This window comes from Pimephales promelas, chromosome 1 (genome assembly GCF_988280905.1).
Source record: "Pimephales promelas chromosome 1, fPimPro1.hap1.1, whole genome shotgun sequence".
NCBI lineage: Eukaryota > Metazoa > Chordata > Actinopteri > Cypriniformes > Leuciscidae > Pimephales > Pimephales promelas.
The window spans coordinates 10,506,779-10,531,307 of NC_142769.1; the positions used below are offsets into that span (position 1 = coordinate 10,506,779).

The 24,529-nt window shown below is 41.9% G+C and overlaps 1 protein-coding gene across 2 annotated transcripts in view; it reads left to right on the plus strand.

Annotated features, from left to right (window-relative positions):
• LOC120477781 (phospholipid-transporting ATPase ABCA1) overlaps window positions 1-24,529 on the plus strand; it is a 265,488-nt gene that overhangs the window by 63,152 nt on the left and 177,807 nt on the right. For both annotated transcript variants that reach the window (XM_039669594.2, XM_089126189.1), the window contains exons 8-10: window positions 862-948; window positions 5,077-5,299; window positions 21,308-21,447. In XM_039669594.2, the coding sequence (XP_039525528.2) occupies window positions 862-948; window positions 5,077-5,299; window positions 21,308-21,447 (450 nt within the window). The remainder of the gene's footprint in view (window positions 1-861; window positions 949-5,076; window positions 5,300-21,307; window positions 21,448-24,529) is intronic.

Genomic DNA, 24,529 nt, shown 5'->3' on the forward strand with positions numbered 1-24,529 from the left:
ACCTGCTTTTAGAGAGAACTTTAACCCATTTCAAATAATTATAATGTAGACATCACTTAAACTTTTGCTTAAACACATTATAGCATTGGCAACTTAAAAAAAACTGAGGTGTGCTCTTATCTGGGATATCATAAATTCATATAATTATCACATATAACAGGGCTGTTAAATTCAACATTATGATCTCTCAAATATTTTTAGCGGTACAGTACTATTCCATTTGACACATAAACATGTTATGCGTTTACAAAAATATGTCAGAAAGATGTAGCAGTTTTTGAGTTATAAAGGGAAATATGGAAAGGTTACAACTGCCCTTGGCCTTTCATATATGTTCAACCATTTGTTCTTATATTCACATTTAAGACATTTATCATCCACTCTCATCCTGAAGGGATTTGGGTTTGGTTCTGAGAGGTTGGGAGCATAAATGTTCTCCAGATGAATAAAGAAAAAGCCATTTGCCACGGAATCCCCTGTGCAGATAAATACTTCAACACACACACACACACACGCTTCCCTTTTGCCTCTTTCTGAACCTCCCTTTCCTTCTAAAGTAATCGCTATTGAATGTGTGAAGGTCAAAGAGATAGACACAGAGATAGTGCTGGCTAAGAGGCCAGTGAACGGGAGTTTATTAAGGTTGTTTTAACTGCCTGACATCCCAGGCTCCGAGAATAAACTCTGAAAATCTAATGATCTTTATAGATTGAACCGTACTTCGCTTCAGTTCAGTAATACAGTCTTAATCTTTGGCTCTGTGAGGCAGAACCCATGTAATACACAATTAAGCTCAGAAAAAAAAAAAAAAATCAGTAATACTAAAATGAGTTTTTTCTTCTTCTTTTTTTTCTGATTCAGCTTCCAATAGCATTGGGTCTGAACCGCCTGGAGACGGGCGTACTGATGGCAAAAACCGGCGTTCATATCACTCCACTAATGACAGTGGTGAGTTTTCAGTTTTGGATGAATGGACAAATGTAAAATGTTATCCAGGAAAAGGATACAATAGTGTGTCCCATGAGGTTTCAATTTAGAGGCACAAATCCCATGTTTTGTCTTACGAAACCTATTAGATATGTTGGATAAACAAACATATCTTCACACCAACTAAATCTTCTCTGGAAGATCAGTAAATACTGTAATCGCTTTTCATTTCCACTGTTGTCAATGTTATTCTATGTATTTTTGTATTTATTATACAACTATTTATTTATTTTAAGAATAATGAATACTTTTATTGTTTAATTAATGAAAAAATATAATTTAAAAAATAACAAAAGTACACCTATTTAGACATACTAAAGTTGCTAAACAGGATTTGCTAAAATTGTAAAACTCATAAATAAGTTAAAGAAAATAAAACAGCTTATATACTCCTTGTAGTTTGACATCCTGATGGTTTCCTGAAATACACTACCTTTCAAAAGTTTCGAGTGTTTTTAAATCTCTTGGCTACTTATATTATATACAAAAACAGTAATATTGTGAAAAATTATTGTAATCCACAATACGTGTTTTCTATGTGAACTTTTTTTTCTTCTAATTTATTTCTGTGATGCAAAGCTGAATTTTCAGCATCATTACTCCAGTCTTCAGTGTCACATGATCCTTCAGAAATCATTCTAATATGCTGATTTGCTGCTCAAGAAACATTTCTTATTATCAGTTTTAAAAACAATTGTGCCATTTCATATTTTTGTGGAATTTTTTTTTGGTTCTATTTATATAAACCATTTGTATTATGTTATTTCCATTGCTATAGCACAACATTTAGGTTATGGAATTATCCCATTTATTTTCTCCATACAGAAATAAAGTTTGCATAGTTTAAAACATTATGGAATAGCACAGCCTCCATTGGGTTCAGATGATTGCCAGTGTGCGCTCCAGTTTTCCTGAAGAGCTTGTTCATCTGTTGGCATCTACAAGCGAACAACTCGCATGCAGAGACAGACTGCTACAACATTTGAAGCATCTTACAATCTTAAAGCACAGAGCTGTCCGATATCTTAAAGCGCAGAGCTGTTCCAGTTTAGCTAAACCCTGCTGTCTCACAAAATGCAATCTGCCTGTGAGGTCCTCTAGCTACCTCAGCCTCTATTTATATGCACCCAAATAATCTGTTTATTATCGGATTGATGGCTCAATCAGACTGGAAAACATCATCTTGAACTTGAAGGAAATAAAGTTTCAGTTGGATAGGAAGGGGTGGTGTATACCTGAAATAATGTATCAGATTCTAACAAAACTTACACACATGCACAGTTCGTTTATGTTTACATATGTTTTACGTCTTATAAAATGCATTTAAAAAAAAAAGAAAGGTTCTTTATTGGCATGGTTCCATGAAGAACCTTGAACATCCATAGAACATTTTCATTGCACTAAAGGTTCTTTACAGTTGAAAAAAGGTCGCATGCATTTCTGTTTATTACTTGAGCGCCAAAAGCAACGGACTGCAGCTTTAAAAAACAAAATAACTTTATTTTTCGTCATTTAATGCGTTTGACACTGAAACTTTGCAGTGTGTAAGTGGCCGATGGTCCTCTTAGCAACAGGATAAACAAAACTTTAATTTTCAATGTCAATTTGCAATGCAGCATAAAAAAAGAGGACTATGAAAAGGTGCAACGTTTTTGTCTTGCTGACAGACGGTCTCAGGTCAGCCACACTGTAAAAAAATATTGATGGTTTAACTTAAAAAAGTAAGTAACCTGGTTGCCTTAAAATTTTAAGTTCATTAAACTGGAAAAAGTGAGTTAATACAATGAAGGAGATTAATTTAACCATCAGAAACTCAAAATTATATGTTATCTGAACTAAATAAATTATTTAAGTTGATTTGACAACAGAAAAAATGTTATGATTACTACACTGTAAAAAAATATTGTTGGTTTAACTTAAAGTAAGTAACCTGGGTTGTCTTAAAATTTTAAGTTGATTGAACTGGAAAAAGTGAGTTAATACAATGAAGTAGATTAATTTAACCATCAGAAACTCAAAATAATAAGTTATCTCAACTAAATAAATTATTGTAAAGTTGATTTGACAAAAGAAAATATGTTGTGATAACAAATCTTGAAAATATTTTTTACAGTGCAGTGATCAACTGCCAGACCTGAAATTACTTTTGAAAACAATGCAGACTTTTCACTTCTTTTTATCAGTTCTTGTTAAGTTTATTTCCTCAAGTATGTTTTTCTTTATGCATTTTGGCATTTTTTTTTCATCAACTTTTGCATTAAGAATACAACATTTATACAAGACAAACTATTAATCCTTTTAATGGTCATTTTTTTATTTATTTAAAGGACTAGTAGCTAGATAATAAACTGCGCTGGTAAATACTCAGTAAAACTACAAATGAAGAGTTCAGATGCAAAAACCTCTAAATGCCATTTGAAATTTTCTTCTTTAATGATGATTTTTATCAAACTTGTATATTTAAGTTCAGTAATTTCACTTAAATAACAATTAATAGGTAATTATCATTGCTATTTAAGTGAAATCACTGAATTTAAATATACAAGCTTGATAAAAATGATCATTCTAGAAGAAAATTTCAAATGGCACTTAGAGGCTTTTGCATCTGAACTCTTCAAATATTGTCTTAAGTAGGCCTAAATAAAATACAAATTGTCTTCGAATACAAATTGTAATTTGTGGCCCTTTGCTTTAATGTGGTTTAAATGCGGCCCTGTTGCCCTCCAAACTGGAGTACCCCGTTCTAGAACATTGTGAACAGACAATAAAAATTGAGGACCAGAACTAAATGCGTTTTTTAATCAATGTCAAGGGTTTGGTATTGTACCCTCTGTTTTGGAATTTTCGAATCTCTGTACACTGTCAAACTTCTTGTTTTGTTTGCAATACACTTCAAATGTATCATATTTTTTCCATATTACTACTGTATATAAAGTTATACTGAATACTTTTTTATAGTAATATATTGTGCTATTCTTCTGAGAGCTGGTTGGTTTGGTCCAAGGATTAGAGCTCTGTAGTGAATACGTTTCTGAATGTAGAGAAAATGAATAGGAAAATAATTCAGTAACCAAGGGCACTTAAAAAAGTGGGCCGTCATTGTTGTGCTCTATTACCCATGCTTCTGTGCAGTCCATTACTGTTTGCATGCACATGGCTATATAAATAAAATGAGCTGGAAGTTTGCTGGAAAGTAATATACCGTGTCATTTGATATTAACACAACAGCTGTCACCTTCGTTCTGAGTGAACAGCCTTTATGTCTGTTATGCTCGTTAAGTGAGACTGAAACACAGTTTACACTTCTTTTTTTTTCGATTATGAAGTTGCTGTCTTGATCACGCACCAAAAACCATTTCACCTTTTCATGGTTTGGCATTAGCCGGCTTAGCCGCCAGGCCAACAGATGCAAAGCACAGATGGACTTGTATTATGCAGATATGCCGTGAACTAGACATTCATGGCATTAATTAATGACATTACACCATAATATTCAGTTATGGGGTGGACAAATGTTCGCCTGAAGTGTGTATGCAGAATGTTTTCTAAAGAGATTTTTTTTTTTATTGTATCTTCCTCCAGAGAAACAATGGTTCACAGGTCTGTTCTGCTCATGGCTCACAGAGAGTGTAATGCAAATGTTTCATACAGATAATAAAGCAAACTAAGTAAACAACTGTTCAAATGTGTGTGTGATATAAATGGTAACACTTTACAATATCTATTTTTTTTAAAAATGCTGTTCTTTTGAACTTTCTATTCATCAAAGAATCCTGAAAAAAAAAATGTATCACGGTTTCCACAAAAATATGCAGCCGGACAACTGCTTCCTTGAGCAGAAAATCAGCATGTAATGTTTGCTGAAGGATCATGTGACACTGAAGACTTTAGAAATGATGCTGAAATTTCAGCTTTGCATCACAGGAATACATTCAAAATAGATACTATTCATAGTTACTGTCAGTATTACCATTTTTACTGTATTTTCTGTTCAAACAAATGCTGTCTTGGTGAACATAAGAGTCATTTCTGAATGTGTATATGTGGAGATTTTCCAGTTTTTTTTTTGTTTTTTTTTTCTCCCCTCAGATTTCTAATTTTGGGTCTTCAGCGCTGCTAAGTGCGGTAGGTACTTTGGACTTCAGGTCCGATCCATTTGGAAGCCTCAGTGAGCTGATGTGTGGAACAGACAGTAACACCACGTCCAAAACCACCAGCAGAGATGTTTTGAGGACCGTGTCAACAGAATCGGACCAACAGAACACACGGGCCGCAACAGCCGATGACACCAATACAACCAGCACTAACACCAGTAAGAGCTGATTTTTTTTATTTTTATTTGATAGGACAGTAAGATGCACATAAGCACTCTTAACTTCAGCTAATTGCATTTAATATAAATTTGAACTATAATACATTTCCATTTAACACATAATTCAGTTAAATGTATTATGCCTGAAGACAAAATTCAGTTTACACTTAACGGGTTAGTTCACCCAAAAATGAAAATGAAGTCATTAATTACTCACCCCCATGCTGTACCAATCCCGTAAGACCTTCGTTCATCTTCGTAACACAAATAAAGATATTTTTGATTGAATCTAAGAGCTGGATCAGTCCTACATAGACTGCCTAAGGGACTGGCTCTTGACGGCCCATAAAGTCATTAAAGAAAAGGTTTAAATATTCCATGTGCCTACAGCGGTTCAATTATAAGTTTATCAAGCGACGAGACTACTTTTTGTGCGAAAAAAACATAAATAACGACTTTATTCCACTATTCCATTACTTCCTTATGGGCGCATGCGCGAGAACGGAGACGAGGACGTTCTCATTCGTCTACTTCTTGTTACCGGCTGCTCCGCTTAGGAGTTTTACCGCCCCCTACCGTATAAGATGATGTGCTGATATAGCTGGAAGCGCAAAACTTTCTGTTTACAAGCAGAGGAAGATGCGCGCTGTACATACGCTTTTCAATTTGCGTATTTTCCGCACTATAAGGTGCACTTAAAAGCCTTTAATCTTGTCAAAAAACGACAGTGTTCCTTATAATCCGGAGCGCCTTATATATGGATCATCATTTTATACGGTAGGTGGCGATAATACTCCTAAGCGGTGAGCAGCCGGTAACAAGAAGTAGACGAATGAGAACGTCCTCGTCTCAGTTCTCGCGCATGCGCCCATAAGGAAGTAATGGAACAGTCGAATAAAGTCGTTATTTATGTTTTTTTCGCACAAAAAGTAGTCTCGTCGCTTGATAAACTTATAATTGAGCCGCTGTAGGCACATGGAATATTTAAACCTTTTATTTAATGACTTTATGGGCCGTCAAGAGCCAGTCCCTTAGGCAGTCTATGTAGGACTGATACAGCTCTCAGATTCATTAAAAAATATCTTTATTTGTGTTCCGAAGATAAAGGAAGGTCTTACGGGGTTGGAACAGCATGGGGGTGAGTAATTAATGACTTAATTTTCATTTTTGGGTGAACTAACCCTTTAAGTATATTATATACGTAATAAGTACTTTTTGAAAAGTATGCTAAAGTGCACTTCTTTACTTTAAACATATGTGATTGTAAAGTTTTATGGAAGAACCAATATTTGAGTCACTATTCAGGGATACTTTTCCACTCCACTGACTGAGCTGTTATCCAATCCCAGCATATCATTTGAGTTCAGTTTGAGAACCGGATCAAATGGATCCGCAGTACTCTCTGACTCAGCAGAAGCCAGGCGAGAGTCGCATCAGCGCAGCAGAGGGTGTTGATGTTTCTTCTGTGATGCTGTTTGTTTGTTTACAATGCCTCGCAGTGCTCGTGTGTTTGTACAGAGCACTTCTGTGCGGCTGAATATCAGGAGGACCGAGTTAATTAGTGACTCTGTTGGGTTGTTCCGTTAATTACCTTCTCTTTGAAACTCCAGTAAATAGGTTTGGCTGTTTCTCCCCGAGCTCTGCCTTGGCCTGCTGTGGCTTTCTGTTGTTCTGACACCTCAAATCACAAAAAACCGTGTTGCATTGTGCTGTATTCTGTTTTGATGCGTTTCCGGCCATGTTTGCATGCTAATGGGATCGTGCTTTCTCTCTGAATTCGTTGTGCCGGGATTGTACACGAGCGTCGGTGGGAATCCAGACAGTGAATGTGTCGGTCGACGAGGCACATTGACGTCTCTCTAGTGGGAGTGCAAACAGATGCATTATGAAACACAGATTGTGCGTTTGTGCATCTGCTGTACATAATGGGGAATTTAACTCCGTTATGAGATTCAGTTGCACAGTTGATCTTTCAGTAAATCTGCAGAACGTTCCTCTGGTGTGTCGTTCCACTATGGAAAACAAACAAACCAGTAAGTGGCATGGAAGTCGTATGTCAGGAATCAAAGTGATTGCATCTCAGATGTTGTTTAATTCTCAAATCCACTTCAGTCAAGCAGTAATTATCTTTTTCATTCAGATACATATAGGCGTGCTACCTGCAGACACTGGGACTGTGAAATATTTGTCTTATGCAGCCAGTGATGTATTTACATTATATTATACTTATATTAAGAGTGCCTCTTTTTTTTTGTAAAAACAATCTATTTTATTCTACTGTGATGGCAATATCAGATTAATGTTTCCAACTCCTGCACTTTTTTTTCACTCTTTTGAGTCTAGCTTTCATTATTTGTTTAGTGATGTTTGTTTTAGTGCTGGCTGTGTTTTAAAATCATTAACAATGATTATCATTCAGTGAAATAAAGCTGCAAGTATAGATGAAAAACTGGAATTAAAAAAACAAACAGAAATACGTTTAAGTTAAAGTATTAAACTTGCTCAAATTAAACCTGAAATAATAAATGAAAGCTAAATATTTAAACACTTAATACAAATAAACTGAATTATTAAATCTTAACCTTATAACCTTGAGGCTGTGTGCCAGCGCACTGAAGCGTTTTTTTTTTTTTTTTTTTAGTTCAAAGTTACTATCAGATTTAATGTTATACCTAGAGTTTAGAATCAAATTTAAAAAATAAAAGCTCAAAATGATAATAAATACTACAGTAGTAGAAATAATAAATACTACAGTAGTGGGCTAGATATTGCTTAGGTGTTTGTGTCTGCTGGGTGATTTTGTTATTTTGTTTGTGCTGATGTTCAGGCTAATGTAACATCATATAGTTTTGTGGAGAACTGATTTCATTATAGTCAGTAGCCCAGGGATTGAGTCTGCGCTCATATCAGTCTCGGTGGTTTTGGGATGTCATGATGTAGCTGTGCATGAGAGTGAAGTTGGTGATTTGTCATCCTGTGATGCATTTCATTTGTTTTGCATTTAAGAGGTTTAGGTCCACTGAGATCAAGGCTTTTCTGTGAGCAAGTTTAGTGTGCAATGAACAGACAAAAGAAAAGCATTTGAAAAGGTAAAATTGTGTAGAACTCAATAAATAAAATACAAAACAAGCAAATGGGTTGTTTTATTCACATGGTGATATTCATAAAGCCGCTTTGAGACACTTGCGTTTTATTCTCAAGTTTCTCAAAATTCAAAGAATGAACTTTTTTTTCTCTTTTTACAGTTAAGAACAAGGTTCATGCATAAATAAAAGTAAGACTGCCTCAGCTCATTAATTAGTTAAGAAGTTCAGCAGGGATTTTAACCTAGTTCGTAGTTGCAATATGGCTGAGATGAGTTGAGATATTGACTATTTGAGAAATTGACTATTGACTAGTTGAGAAATTGACTATTGTTAAAGGGTTAGTTCACCCAAAAATGAAAATTAAGTCATTAATTACTCACCCCCATGCTGTACCAACCCCGTAAGACCTTCGTTCATCTTCGGAACACAAATAAAGATATTTTTGATTGAATCTGAGAGCTGGATCAGTCCTACATAGACTGCCTAAGGGACTGGCTCTTGACGGCCCATAAAGTCATTAAAGAAAAGGTTTAAATTTTCCATGTGCCTACAGCGGCTCAATTATAAGTTTATCAAGCGACGAGACTACTTTTTGTGTGAAAAAAAAAACATAAATAACGACTTTATTCGACTATTCTATTACTTCCTTATGGGCGCATGCGCGAGAACTGAGACGAGGACGTTCTCCTTCTACTACTTTTTGTTACCGGCTGCTCCGCTTAGGAGTATTACCGCCCCCTACCGTATAAGATGATGATTAGGGCTGGGCAAAAAAATAGATTTTTCGATTAATCGTTTTTTAAAATGTGTTCGATTCAAAATCGATTCTCAACGGCCACGAATCGATTTTTTCCATATAAAGGGCTCGCGGACGCGGTGCTGCATCTTCTCGTCTCTCTGCACTAGGCAAGCGCCAAGCGCTGCAGCTGTCGATACACACACGCGTTTAGGAGTCGGGACATGACAGAATATTCACTTAACAATCAGGCCAGCATTGCATCGTAACCTATGATCGTAACTAACGTTTATCATTTTCACATCTTTTTAAGTTTTACAAGCAATGTTAAACCATCCCATGCTCGCGCACTCTCAGAGATGTCTTTCACTGCGTGCACAGTAACGTTACAGCCTAAATCTGCCTCACAAACAGCTTGCCAGAAACAAAAGTTTTATCCCTGGATTATATCGCTTTAACAGTTAAAACACGCGACATTATGTCAAAACTCTGGTCTTGGTGAGTAACCTCGTAAAGACAGTCGGTAATGTCTTAAATTAGCATTAAACACGTGTGACAAAAAGTTAATGAAACAGTAATGGATTCGCGCACTAGTTCTTAAAGTGAACGCAGCCATTTGTGTCAGTCATTAATTCTGTTGTCATAACAACAGAATATAGTATTAATTGTAAGCAATCAGAATTAATAGCCTTTGTATTTAATTCAGTCTGGACTAAAAATATCCAGTGTTATTTTACATTGGATTACTTTAGTCAGTTTCTGTAGTAGACATACCCAAAAAACTACCCCAAAATGTCTCTTAATTTGTGTCTTTATTCTATTGTATTTATTTGTACTACTTTTTTCAATTTAATTCAAAGATTGAAATCAAGCTTCCATACTGTCACAGACTAGAAGGACACAGATGGATGAGTGTAAACCAGGTTTATTGACACAGGTGATATGGTAGACAGCAGGTGAGTAGATAATGGATAAAGTTCAGTAATAGATCGGGAAACAGTCTGATGATGTATATCTTATCTTGAGCAGGACTGGAAGATGGAGAGCTGAGGCAGCGGACAGATGAGCAGCGGAAGACCGGGGACCAGGAGCGGATGAGGAGCAGACAGGACGAAAGTAAGCGGGTAAGTATTTCTCAAAGCCAGGTAGTAGAGTAGCGGGAGTCTGTAGCCGATGTGTCGACGAGACCAGACGGTGAGTGACTGTGAGGAGTGAGTTTATAAAGGGAGGATGATTGGGACGGTGATTGATGCGGGCAGGTGACGGTGATTAGAAGGCTGGGGAGCTGGAACGAGTGGGCGGAGTGAAGGTGTCTGGTGCTGACGCAGATGGATCCGTGACAGTACCCCCCCCCCACGGCCAGCTCCAGCTGGCGGACGGGACCGACGACGGGGACGACCACGGCCCCGGGGCGCTGGACGATCTGGGTGGGTGGTGTGAAAGTCCTGGAGTAATGAGGGGTCCAGAATGTCCTCCCGGTTGACCCAACATCTCTCCTCAGCACCGAATCCCTCCCAGTCCACGAGATATTCCAAGCGGCCGCCCCGTCGTCGGGAGTCGAGGATCTCATGGACTCGATAGATGTTATCGTCTTCGGGATCTGCAGGAGGAGGGGGCACCTCCGCAGCACCAGACCCTGGGGAAGAAGGAGAGAGAGGGTTAGTGTAGGGCTTCAGCAGGGAGACGTGGAAGGTGGGTGCGATGCGGTAGTGAGCGGGGAGGACCAGCCGGTAGGTGACGGGGTTGATCTGCCTCTGTATCGCGAAAGGTCCGATGTATCTGGGACTCAGCTTCCGACAGGGCTGTCGGAGACGGATGTCCCGGGTGGAGAGCCAGACCAGTTGTCCGGGAAGGTAGTGAGGGGTGTCGGTGCGGCGCAGGTTGGCCTGGTTCTGGTGTCTCCGAACAGCCCGCTGGAGGTGAGTATGAGCTGAGTCCCAGACTCTCTCGCTCGTCTGGAACCAATGGTGGACTGCTGGGACGTCTGATGGTTCTCCTGACCAGGGGAAGAGTGGAGGTTGGTAGCCGAGTATGCACTGGAATGGGGTGAGTCCGGTGGTGGTTTGTCGGAGAGAGTTCTGTGCATACTCGGCCCAGGGCAGGTAACGACTCCAACAGTCCTGATGATCGTGGCAGTATGACCGCAGGTATCTCCCTATCTCCTGGATCTTCCGCTCAGTCTGGCCGTTTGACTGGGGATGATAACCCGAAGTGAGGCTGACGGTCACTCCCAGAAGGTTGAAGAAGGCCCTCCAGACACGGGAGATGAATTGGGGTCCTCGATCGGAGACAACGTCCTCTGGGATACCGAAGTTCCGGAAAATGTGCTGGAACAGCGCCTCCGCTGTTTCAAGGGCTGTAGGTAGGCCAGGAAGGGGGATTAGCTTGCACGCTTTAGAGAAGCGGTCTACTACTACTAGGATGCAGGTGTGATTGTCAGACACGGGCAGGTCGGTGACGAAGTCCACTCCGAGGTGGGACCAGGGTCGAGTGGGTATGGGAAGAGGGACCAGTTTGCCTTCTGGGAGATGACGGGGAACTTTGGCCATGGCACAGACTGAGCATCCTTTGACGAACCGGGAGACATCCTGGGCCATACCCGGCCACCAGTAGCGCTGTTGGACGAGCGAGAGAGTGGACTGGCTGCCTGGGTGTCCAGAGCCCGGAGAGGAGTGAACTGAGTCCATGAGGGACAGGCGTAAACGAGTTGGGACATAGACCCGTCCCTCAGGACCTCCCGGCGGAGCAGGTTCAAGCTGTGTGGCTTCGGCGATGTGATCATCCATGCTCCACTGAATGGGGCTGACCACCACGGCTGGAGGGAGAATGGTTTCGGACTCAAAAGGAGGGACCTCGGGTTGGAACTGACGCGAGAGAGCGTCTGCTTTCACATTCTTATCTCCGGGGCGATAGGTGACTGAGAAATTGAAGCGTGTGAAGAACAGGGCCCAACGGGCTTGACGGGGATTGAGTCTCTTGGCCTCTCGGAGGTACTCAAGGTTACGGTGGTCCGTGATCACTGTAAAAGGGTGTTGGGCTCCCTCCAGCCAGTGCCGCCATTCCTCCAGCGCGAGTTTGATGGCCAGTAACTCCCGGTTGCCGATGTCATAATTCTGCTCCGCCGGGGACAGTTTCTTGGAGTAGAAGGCACATGGGTGGAGTTGAGGTGGGTTCCCCTGCCGCTGAGAGAGGACCGCTCCTACCCCCGAGATGGAGGCATCCACTTCGACGAGGAACGGTAGGGCCGGGTCCGGAAGGGCCAGGGTAGGAGCGGAGCTGAAGGCGGACTTAAGGTCTTGAAAGGCGCGGGTGGCTTGGTCGTTCCAGGATAGAGACTTGGCCCCACTCTTGAGAAGGTCGGTGAGGGAAGAGCTGATGGGACTGAAGTTCTGGATGAACCGGCGGTAGAAATTGGCAAACCCCAGGAAGCGTTGAAGCTCCTTACGGGTGGTGGGTTGTGGCCAGTGGAGTACCGCTTCCACCTTCCTCTGGTCCATGGTGATTCCGTGGGGAGTGATGATGTAACCGAGGAATTGGATGGTGCTTTGGTGGAATTCGCATTTCTCCAGTTTGAGATAGAGGTGATAATCTCGGAGCCGGGTGAGTACTGTTTGAACGTGATGGATATGAGAGGTCAGGTCGGGGGAGTAGATGAGGATATCGTCGATGTAAATGATGACAAACTGGTTGAGGAGATCGCGGAATATCTCATTCATGAAACCTTGGAAGATGGCGGGTGAGTTGGACAATCCGAAGGGCATCACGAGATATTCGTAGTGCCCCGCGGGGGTGATGAAGGCGGTCTTCCACTCATCTCCTTCCCGGACGCGGATGAGGTTGTAGGCACTACGAAGATCTAGCTTGGTGTAAATGGATGCCCCTCGGAGTTGTTCCAGGGCGGCTGGGACCAGAGGAAGAGGATAGCGGAATTTGACAGTAGCTTGATTGAGGGTACGGTAGTCGATGCAGGGGCGCAAGCCTCCATCCTTTTTCCCCACGAAGAAGAAGCTCGAAGCGGCAGGGGACACAGATGGTCGGATGAATCCGTGGTCGAGAGCCTCCTGGATATACTCCCCCATGGCCTTCTGTTCCGGGATGGACAGAGGGTAGATCTTACCTCGCGGTAGGACCGCCCCGGGCAGCAGATCGATCGCGCAGTCCCATGGCCGATGTGGAGGTAGGGTGGTCGCTTGGTGTTTATCGAAGACATCCTGGAACGCCCGGTAGGGAGAGGGGATCTCGGGAGGATGTCCCACAGGTGGGCTCTCCACGGAGGTGGTGGAGAGGGGAACGATCGGAGTGGTGGTATGAACGGAGGTCCTCGTCACAGATGGCAGGCAGTGATGGAAGCAGTCCTTACCCCACCGTAGAATCTCGCCGGTGGACCATTGGACATGCGGGGAGTGGGTCTCCAACCAGGGGCGCCCCAGGATGATCTCGGCCGTGGAGCCCTCCAGCACCAGGAAAGATATCTCCTCCTTATGAAGCCAGCCGATCTCCAGCCCCAGGTCGGGACTACGATGTCCGACCCGGCCGCGCCCCAGAGGTTGACCGAGGATGGTCTGTACTTGCAGTTTGTGAGGGATGGATCGTTGCCTGGTTTGCAGCCGGTTTAAGGTGGACAGTGCGATGAAATTGGCCGCTGATCCGGAGTCGATCAGCGCCTGAACTGAAAGGGAACGGTTCAGATAAGTGATAGTGGCCGCAGTACATTTCAAGGGGGAAATGGGTAGTGGTAGGTGGACTGTACTCACAGCGGGTCGGGGTGGACGAATGGGGCAGGAGGCGAGCAGGTGGCCGGAGGCTCCACAGTACAAGCACAGACCGCTGGTGATGCGCCGATTTCTCTCGGACACTGGCAGTCGCGAGGTACCAATGTCCATCGGCTCTGGTGCTGGAGGACTGTGATGACGGGACGCTGGACGAGGAGGTGGGAGTGCAGGGCTGTCGAGCTGGCATGCAGTGCGGCGCTGATCGATGCGAATGGATCGCTGGATGATGCTCTCTATTCCCACGGTGTCATCATAAATCGCGAGCTGAAGACGGATGTCTGAATTCAAGCCATGACGGTATGCGGTGATGAGCGCGCTCTCGTTCCAACCGAGAGTGGCGGCGAGGGTGCGGAACTGCAGGGCATAGGAGGCGACTGACGATCTCCCTTGCCGCAACCGGTACAGCTGGTCTTGCACCGAGATGGAATGCGCAGACTGCGAGAATACCTCGATGAAATGACCGGAGAAAGCAGCAAACGTCCGAGTGACTGGACCTCGATCTTTCCACAGGGCATGAGCCCAATTGAGCGCTCGACCTCGCAGGAGTGAGATGAAGAAGGCGACCTTAGATCGTTCGGTGGGGAAGGCGGATGGATTCATCTCCATGTAGAGCTCGCACTGCAGGAGGAAGCCGCTGCACTCCTCCTCCTCGCCAGAGAAGGGCGCTGGTTGGGCCATGGGACTGACAGAGGCAGATGGGGAAGAAGTGGTGACGGTGGCCGTGGAGAGTGCTGGAGCGCTAGTCCGGGGAATGGTAGGAGAGGGTGGGGTCGGTGTAGCGCTGGTGCTCGGGGTAGGTTGCAGCATGTTGTTGGTCTGGTCTTCTGTCACAGACTAGAAGGACACAGATGGATGAGTGTAAACCAGGTTTATTGACACAGGTGATATGGTAGACAGCAGATGAGTAGATAATGGATAAAGTTCAGTAATAGATCGGGAAACAGTCTGATGATGTATATCTTATCTTGAGCAGGACTGGAAGATGGAGAGCTGAGGCAGCGGACAGATGAGCAGCGGAAGACCGGGGACCAGGAGCGGATGAGGAGCAGACAGGACGAAAGTAAGCGGGTAAGTATTTCTCAAAGCCAGGTAGTAGAGTAGCGGGAGTCTGTAGCCGATGTGTCGACGAGACCAGACGGTGAGTGACTGTGAGGAGTGAGTTTATAAAGGGAGGATGATTGGGACGGTGATTGATGCGGGCAGGTGACGGTGATTAGAAGGCTGGGGAGCTGGAACGAGTGGGCGGAGTGAAGGTGTCTGGTGCTGACGCAGATGGATCCGTGACACATACATAAACTCTTAAAACAAAAATAAACAAAAAATTACATTACCATTTAGGTAAGATCAATGTAAAAAAAAATGTCTAAATATTTATATATTTATTTATCTATATCTATCTTAAACATAAAATAACATGATACTGTTTGACTGTTCTGACTTTTTTTGTATATTGCATCAAAATCCTGTTTATTCTTTGTATGCATTTAGTAAATAAAAAGAGTTTTATATACAGGTTTATGGCTCTTAATTTCCTTGTATTAATTAACCACTAGTAAACTTATGTCCACTGTATATTTTTTATAAATATAGGATTTATATTACATCTTCATTATAGTCGAATCGAGAATCAAATCAGGAATCGAAATCGAAAATTGAATCGAGAATCGAAATCGAATTGAGAATCGAAATCGAATCGAACTGAGAGCTTGTGAATCGAAATCGAATCGAAATTGAAATGTGAATCGATACCCAGCCCTAATGATGATATAGCTGGAAGCGCAAAACTTTCTGTTTACAAGCAGAGGAAAATGCGCGCTGTACATACGCTTTTCAATTAGCGTATTTTCCGCACTATAAGGTGCACTTAAAAGCCTTTAATCTTCTCAATAAACGACAGTGTTCCTTATAATCCGGAGCGCCTTATATATGGATCATCATTTTATACGGTAGGTGGCGGTAATACTCCTAAGAGGAGCAGCCGGTAACAAAAAGTAGTAGAAGGAGAACGTCCTCGTCTCAGTTCTCGCGCATGCGCCCATAAGGAAGTAATAGAATAGTCGAATAAAGTTGTTATTTATGTTTTTTTTTGGCACAAAAAGTAGTCTCGTCGCTTGATAAACTTATAATTGAGCCGCTGTAGGCACATGGAATATTTAAACCTTTTCTTTAATGACTTTATGGGCCGTCAAGAGCCAGTCCCTTAGGCAGTCTATATAGGACTGATCCAGCTCTCAGATTCAATCAAAAATATCTTTATTTGTGTTCCGAAGATGAACGAAGGTCTTACGGGGTTGGTACAGCATGGGGGTGAGTAATTAAGGACTTAATTTTCATTTTTGGGTGAACTAACCCTTTAACAAAGATGGACAAATAGAGTAACTAATGTATTGCTCATTCTTAGTTCATATTTGTAGTCATATATTTTTGATTTTTATATTTTTGAAACCAAATTATAATTATCACAATAGAAACATCTACGTTTGAGCAGATTTGAAAACGCTTTCAGAATGTTACAGTGTAAACACTGCATTTGTCATTCTGTTGAGAACTGTTATTACTTTAAATATACACTGTTATTACTTTTAGATTGAAGTATATTATTATATAATAGAGCATATAAACTTCCTTGTTTCATACGACATTTAAATGCACTGAAAGGTTTCCTATCTGCCTGTATATTTCAGATTTCAAGATCACTCGATTTCACATTTCAGTCTGGCATATAGTTTGGGAAATACTCAATATTTTAGGAAAAGTAATGAATCCATTTATGTAAACGCGGTATCATTTCCATTGTGATCAACGCAAGAGCAGCACAAATTAACGCCTGGTTTAAGAAGTGCCTTTTTGGGGTGTTAATGGAGCAAAAAAACGGTGAATTGACTGACGTAAATCACCTTGCATGATTCATTTAAATACTCTCCTCCCATAAATTTTGTGTCTGAAAGGGAAATCCCTACAGATAGGCATAAGGTCATCCTCAAAAATAACCCTGACCAGGCCTTTTGAGTGCTAATTTTTCACTGCGTGTCTTATATCTGCGTGTATCCCTCCTGACAGTCGTTTTATTAAGTCGATAGTTGATTTAGTTTGCGCTAAATCGTGCATTGCATTTAACCCATCCACTTTAGTGCACACACATTAGCATTAGTGAGTAGGGAACACACACATACACATACTGCAAATCGTGGACACACACAACCTTCGGGTTACCAGTCGGACTCTCTTACCATTAGGCCACTTGTCACGACTGCCCCAATCTACCCAGAACATCAGACTGACGGCAGAAGGTCTGGACTGTATCTCAGCTTTTCTTGGCCAAGGACAGCCAATCAGCACGGTGGCCGAGAGGTGCAAAACAAATCACAATTATAAAAACAAAAAAACAAGTCAGAAAACACAATGACAATTCAGAAAACAAAATAACAATTCAGAAAAAACAACAACAAATCTGAAAACAAATGAACAAATCAGAAAACACAAAAACAAATCTGAAAACGAATTAACAAGTCAGAAAACACAACGACAAATCTGAAACCAAATTAACAAGTCAAAAAACACAACGACAAGTCAGACAAAACGGAAAAGGTAGGTATATGTGGCGAATGGAATACTGATCGCTGATTGGACAAGACATCTGTCAATCAAGACATACAGAAAGTACAGCAGACTGCGCCTGCGGCAGAAGAAAGATTGATTCGCATGTGCATGTGTAAATATTTAGCCGGCTAATTTAGTGATATTATGGAGAACAAAACTTTTCAAATTAAAATCTTCCTACCACTATCTGGTTTGGTCAGGCAAAATTATAAAATAACTCGAGCTGGTAAAGTGGGAGAGTGGCGTGTTGGAAGAACAGCTGATTTAGCTTTTGACGCGAACGACCTGAGTTCGAGTCTCCCTCGTGCGACAAATGTAGAAAAGCCAAAGCTCATGCAGGGGCATTGCCCCTATATTTGGAATTTTTAGGGCATTATAACTGCATTCCAATTATGTTTGTTTTTTGCAAAGTGAGGGACCTACTCGATAATGTCAGCTCGCAGCCTCGCACATAATTAAAAAAAATATCGTAGACGATACAGCTAATATTAACACATGCACACGCGAATCGATCTTTCTTCTGCCTGTATTATCTGTATGTCTTGATTGACAGATGTCTCGTCCAATCAGCGATCAGTATTCCATTCGCCACATATACCTACCTTTTCCGTTTTGTCTGAGTTGCCGTTGTGTTTTCTGACTTGTTAATTTGTTTTCAGATTTGTTTTTGTGTTTTCTGACTTGTTAATTTGTTTTCAGATTTGTTTTTGTGTTTTCTGATTTGTTAATTTGTTTTCAGATTTGTTGTTGTGTTTTCTGAATTGTCGTTGTGTTTTCTGACTTGTTTTTTTGTTTTTATAATTGTGATTTGTTTTGCACCTCTCGGCCACCGTAAATCAGTGTTCGTTTTGTTCCACGTCATGTTTAGGGGTGACCGGCGTGCATCTCATAAATGATTAATTCAAGAAGGTTGTGCAAGTTTACTGCAACAACAGAGCCGCAAATTTTAGATACTTCCGAAAATCCAGCATTTAGTTTATCCTGGTAATCGCTCATTGTCACAGTTATAAACACGACGCCATTCTTCTTCAACGAGGAGTTTTGGCGTCACAGCAACTGGTTCCAGGCGGACTGAACTGTTAAAGAAAGCGACGCACACGTCTCCTGGACATCCTGAAGAATTCAATCAATCAGATCACGACTTCCAAACTCCTGAACTGTTTCCAGAAAAGTGTGCCATATACATCATACATTCAGCCAACGGTCCGTGGGCGTCATTAGTCTGAGGCTAAGACTACGAATGCCCCAAAAAAACACAGTTTTCGTAATGCATTACCCCCAACTCTGGTCATTAGCGATTTTTATAGATTATAAATCACATTTTCCAACTCCAAAATACTCTATCAAATGAAAAATGTTATGGAAAAAAAAAAATAAGCCACTGTATTGACTCAACTATTAAATATCAAATCAAAATTCAACTGCATTCAACAGATCCATGCAAAACAGCCATTTTGCAACTCCTACTGTAACTTGGTTTTGTTAGCTCTAAATAATTTATGAATTGAGACCAGGTCTTAACACCTACGGGCATTTATGCATAACACTACTTAGTTGTGAGAATAAGAGCATAATTACTTTTATTTTGGCATATGTTATGTAAAAATTGTAGTCTTGTTGGTTTTATAAATCCTTGCCCTGATCATTACATAACTGCAGATTTTCAGCACTAGCAAAATAATGATCATTTTACACTGAAATGTCCTACCTGGATTGAGGTCTCACCTAAGGGCTGCCCATTCGCTCAATCAAATTAAAGTAATGATTTTCTGGCACAGCTAGAGCACAGAGTGTTTATTGCTTTTCTATAGGGAAAACAGAGTGTACCTGACTGGGCAGAAATGCCTTTATATGCCTGTTCTGCTTTCTCTATACATGAATGTGCTGAAGTGCAGAGGTTCGAGGGTTAAATCTGAATCTAATCTTGACTTTCAGTATGAATCTGTGACAGATTTTTAAGATAAAATCTAAATCGTTTGTTGGCGTAATTTGTTGCTTGTTGCTGCTGGTGAGTTTTTGCGGTAGGGAACAGCGAGCTTCTGAAGAACTGATTAACTTTTTTCTGAGCAAATTTAAAGTACATATTGGAAAATGCTAATTGGATGTTTTAATGTCTATATGTATGTATGTATGTGAGTGTATATATATATATATATATATATATATATATATATATATATATATATATATATTAGTGCTGTCAAACGATTAAAATATTTAATCGTGATTAATTGCATTAATGTCATAGTTAACTCGCGATTAATCGCACATTTTTATCTATTCTAAATGTCTCTTGATTTCTTTTTGTTACATTATTTTTTTCTCATTTTAATGCTTTTATCAATATGGAAAAGTGAAAAAGTGGAAAAATTATTATTGAAAATAACATTGGAATAGTGTTCAATTTCACACTAAAAAAATAATTTCTCACACAATGTAACACTGTCTATCAATAAAAGGGTGAAAGAAATACTGACGACGTCCTAATATTGGTGAGGGGGCGGAGAATTCACATCATCTGTGTGTGTGTGTGTGTGTTTGCTTGGCCATCATCAAGTGGTGTTTCAGACAGGACGTGCTGCGATGATGATAGCTCAGTTCACAACGACAAAACACAGATCACTTGGTCTTGTCAATGGGACAATATGGCAACTTTTTAAAAGTAATCTTTCCATTCAGAATCTTAGGGCACCCATTTCGGCGTCTCGCGCTCGTCATCCGCTCAAAGGTAACGTTACTATTTGGCCGGCTCGCAAGCCGAAACGAGTGTGTGCGACACAAAACGTCCTCGCGCTGCGCTTTGAAACCCTTAAATTTCAATGGCTTGCGTCGCGCGAGGACGTTTTGTTGCTTCTTCGACCAAAGCGCAAGCAGATATATATCGTTTCATTACATATAGTTATAGTATTTTTGTCATTTTTATTTGTATGTGTTTATGTAGTTTTTATACATTTTTTTTTTTACATTTATTTTAGTACTTCAAGTTAGGGATGGGCAACGATTAATCGCGATTAATCGCATCCAAAATAAAAGTTTGTGTTTACATAATATATGTTTGTGTAGTGTGTATAATTAATTTGTATATATAAATACCCACACATGCATGTATATATTTAAGAAATATGTGCATGTATATATTTTATATATATTTATTCACAATTAATATTATATATATAAATATAAATATTTGATATATTAATAACACATTTTTCTTAAATATATACATGCATGTGTGGGTATTTTTATATACAAATGAATTATACACACTACACACACATATATTATGGAAACACAAACTTTTATTTTGGATGCGATTAATCGCGATTAATCGTTGCCCATCCCTACTTCAAGTTAAGTTACATGAAAATGATAAATGCTGCCTTGGCAACCAGCTAAAAAAATAAAATAAAATAAGTTTTATTTTATTTTATTTCAATTAAAATGTATTTAATTTCAACTAATAAAATTGTACATATTTTTTATGGTTATTATCCTATTATTTTCCCATCCATTGAAATATTGTAAATGTTCAATGCATTGTAAAACTAATCCATATGAATCAAGCTATTCAATCCAAGTCTCCTAAAGAGACACAGTTGCTTAATACAATGCACAGATTTGATTTAGGGTTTTATTCCATTTTGATCACACTGAGCTCATCAAATATGATAAATAGAAAGTGTGGTGCTTGCTTGATGCACAAGAAAAACATTATTGCAGTCAAAGCTTGAGTCTGAGCTTGGCTCCATCTGAATCTGCTTCTCCAGTAATGTTTTGTATATTTTAACGTATATCCACTCTTCTGTCTTTCCAGGTGAGTACTGTAAAAACTTGACTGACACAATGGAGAGCTCGTCCAGCCTGCGTCTGTTATGGAAAACCGTCAGACCCTTTCTGCAAGGAAAAATCCTCTACACTCCCGACACAAATGTTACACGGAGCATTGTTACAGAGGTATGCACACAAACAAAAACATACTTTAGCAAAGTTTGTTTGCTCCCCCCATTTTTTTTTGAATCGACATGAAAATGCACATTCTAAACTTAAAAAGTTGTAATTCAAAACTGCTTTGGAATATAGACGTAAGATTGGTCTTGTTTTAAAGACATTTGGATGATTTTTGTCTGTGAAATAAATTAAGGAAGTGAACCAGAAAAAAAGTTGTAGAAGTTTGAGTTTATGAAAATGTACAATGTAAAAATTGAATTAATCATATTTTATATAAAATATCTTTAAAACATGTTGGACTCTAAAACTGCAAGAAAATCAAAGCCAAAAATCTGAAAAAGTTGTGCGTTTCAAATTTGAGATTGATACCTCAAAAAATTAGCTTTCAGTAAGATTTTGTTTGGGCGCAGTACCAAACTTTTTCAATAGGTGACAACCAGACTCCATTACCATATAGTTTACCATATATTTCCACAATTTTTATACAATTTTTGAAGTAGACATTAGGGATGGGCAACGATTAATCGCATCCAAAATAAAAGTTTGTGTTTACATAATATTGTCACAGTCCTCCGTCTGCACCAGTCTGTCTTGTCTTCAGCACTACACTTCCCAGGATCCTCTCGTCACCCTATCCCGTGTTCACTCCCTCATCAGCCACCTGTTCCTCGTCATCATCATCTGTTTCACCTGTTCTCACCCCATTATGTTTGATTAGTCTGTGTATTTAGTTCCCTTTGTGTTACTCTATGATTGTCGGTCGATGTTGAATGTTACCTCTGTGAAACCCCGTCCTCCTGCCTGTATGTGGAAAATAAACACGTTTCTTTGGTTATCTGGATTCCTCCCGCTCCTTCTGTCTGCACTCCTGTTCTCCTGCACCTAACCCCGTGACAGATCGACCGACCAACATTTAACGGAGAATTATGGACCTTCCAGCGGTAAGCCTCCTCTGTCTGGACCAGGAAGACCGCTCCCTGGAGTCCCATACCAGGGACTTTCTGGAATTGGCGTTCCACACTCACTATTCGGACCGCTCGCTGTGTGTTTTCTACATCGCCAGCCTCAGCGAGCGGTCCCGGGCACGCCTCCCAGGGAGCGGTCCAGCAGATGATTTCCTCGCCTGTGTGGAGTGGGTGCTGGTGTGCTGTGAATCCCCATTCTACGTGGAAGAAGTCACCAGCACCACTCCAAACCCTGAACCCTCATCTTCTCTGGTCACCGTCAGCCCAGCCGAGTCCGCGCTCACCGTCAGCCCTGCCGAGCCCGCGCTCACCGTCAGCCCTGCCGAGCCCGCGCTCACCGTCAGCCCTGCCGAGCCTGCGCGCACCGTCAGCCCTGCCGAGTCTGCGCTCACCGTCAGCCATGCCGAGCCCGCGCTCACCGTCAGCCCTCCCAAGTCGGAACTCCCCTCACCGCTGGTTCCGTCCAGCTCTCCAGAGATTGAATGCTCTTCACCGCTGGTTCCGTCCAGCTCTCCAGAGATTGAATGCTCTTCACCGCTGGTTCCGTCCAGCTCTCCAGAGATTGAATGCTCTTCACCGCTGGTTCCGTCCAGCTCTCCAGAGACTGAATGCTCTTCCCCGCTGGTTCCGTCCAGCTCTCCAGAGATTGAATGCTCTTCGCCGCTGGTTCCGTCCAGCTCTCCAGAGTCTGAATGCTCTTCGCCGCTGGTCCCGTCCAGCTCTCCAGAGATTGAATGCTCTTCACCGCTGGTTCCGTCCAGCCATCCAGAGACTGTATGCTCGTCACTGCTGGTTCCGTCCAGCTTTCCAGAGACTGTAAGCTCTTCACTGCTGGTTCCGTCCAGCTCTCCAGAGACTAAATGGTCTTCACCGCTGGTTCCGTCCAGCTCTCCAGAGATTGAATGCTCTTCACCGCTGGTTCCGTCCAGCTCTCCAGAGTTTGAATGCTCTTCCCCGCTGGTTCCGTCCAGCTCTCCAGAGATTGTATGCTCTTCACCGCTGGTTCCGTCCAGCTCTCCAGAGACTTTATGCTCGTCACTGCTGGTTCCGTCCAGCTTTCCAGAGACTGTAAGCTCTTCACTGCTGGTTCCGTCCAGCTCTCCAGAGACTAAATGTTCTTCACCGCTGGTTCCGTCCAGCTCTCCAGAGATTGAATGCTCTTCGCCGCTGGTTCCGTCCAGCTCTCCAGAGTTTGAATGCTCTTCCCCGCTGGTTCCGTCCAGCTCTCCGGAGATTGAATGCTCTTCGCCGCTGGTTCCGTCCAGCTCTCCAGAGTTTGAATGCTCTTCCCCGCTGGTTCCGTCCAGCTCTCCAGAGATTGTATGCTCTTCACCGCTGGTTCCGTCCAGCTCTCCAGAGACTTTATGCTCGTCACTGCTGGTTCCGTCCAGCTCACCAGAGAATGAATGCTCTTCACTGCTGGTTCCGTCCAGATCACCAGAGAACGAATGCTCTTCACTGCTGGTTCCGTCCAGCCCACCAGAGACTGAATGCCCTTCACTGCTGGTTCCGTCCAGCTCACCAGAGAATGCATGCTCTTCACTGCTGGTTCCGTCCCACTCACCAGAGAATGAATGCTCTTCACTGCTGGTTCCGTCCAGCCCTCCAGAGACAGTATGCTCTTCACTACTGGTTCCGTCCAGCCCTCTAAAGACTGTATGCTCTTCACTGCTGGTTCCGTCCAGCCCTCCAGAGAATGAATGCTCTTCACTGCTGGTTCCGTCCCACTCACCAGAGAATGAATGCTCTTCACTGCTGGTTCCGTCCCACTCACCAGAGAATGAATGCTCTTCACTGCTGGTTCCGTCCAGCCCTCCAGAGACAGTATGCTCTTCCCTACTGGTTCCGTCCAGCCCTCTAAAGACTGTATGCTCTTCACTGCTGGTTCCGTCCAGCCCTCCAGAGAATGAATGCTCTTCACTGCTGGTTCCGTCCCACTCACCAGAGAATGAATGCTCTTCACTGCTGGTTCCGTCCAGCCCTCCAGAGACAGTATGCTCTTCACTGCTGGTTCCGTCCAGCCCACCAGAGACTGAATGCCCTTCACTGCTGGTTCCGTCCAGCTCACCAGAGAATGAATGCTCTTCACTGCTGGTTCCGTCCCACTCACCAGAGAATGAATG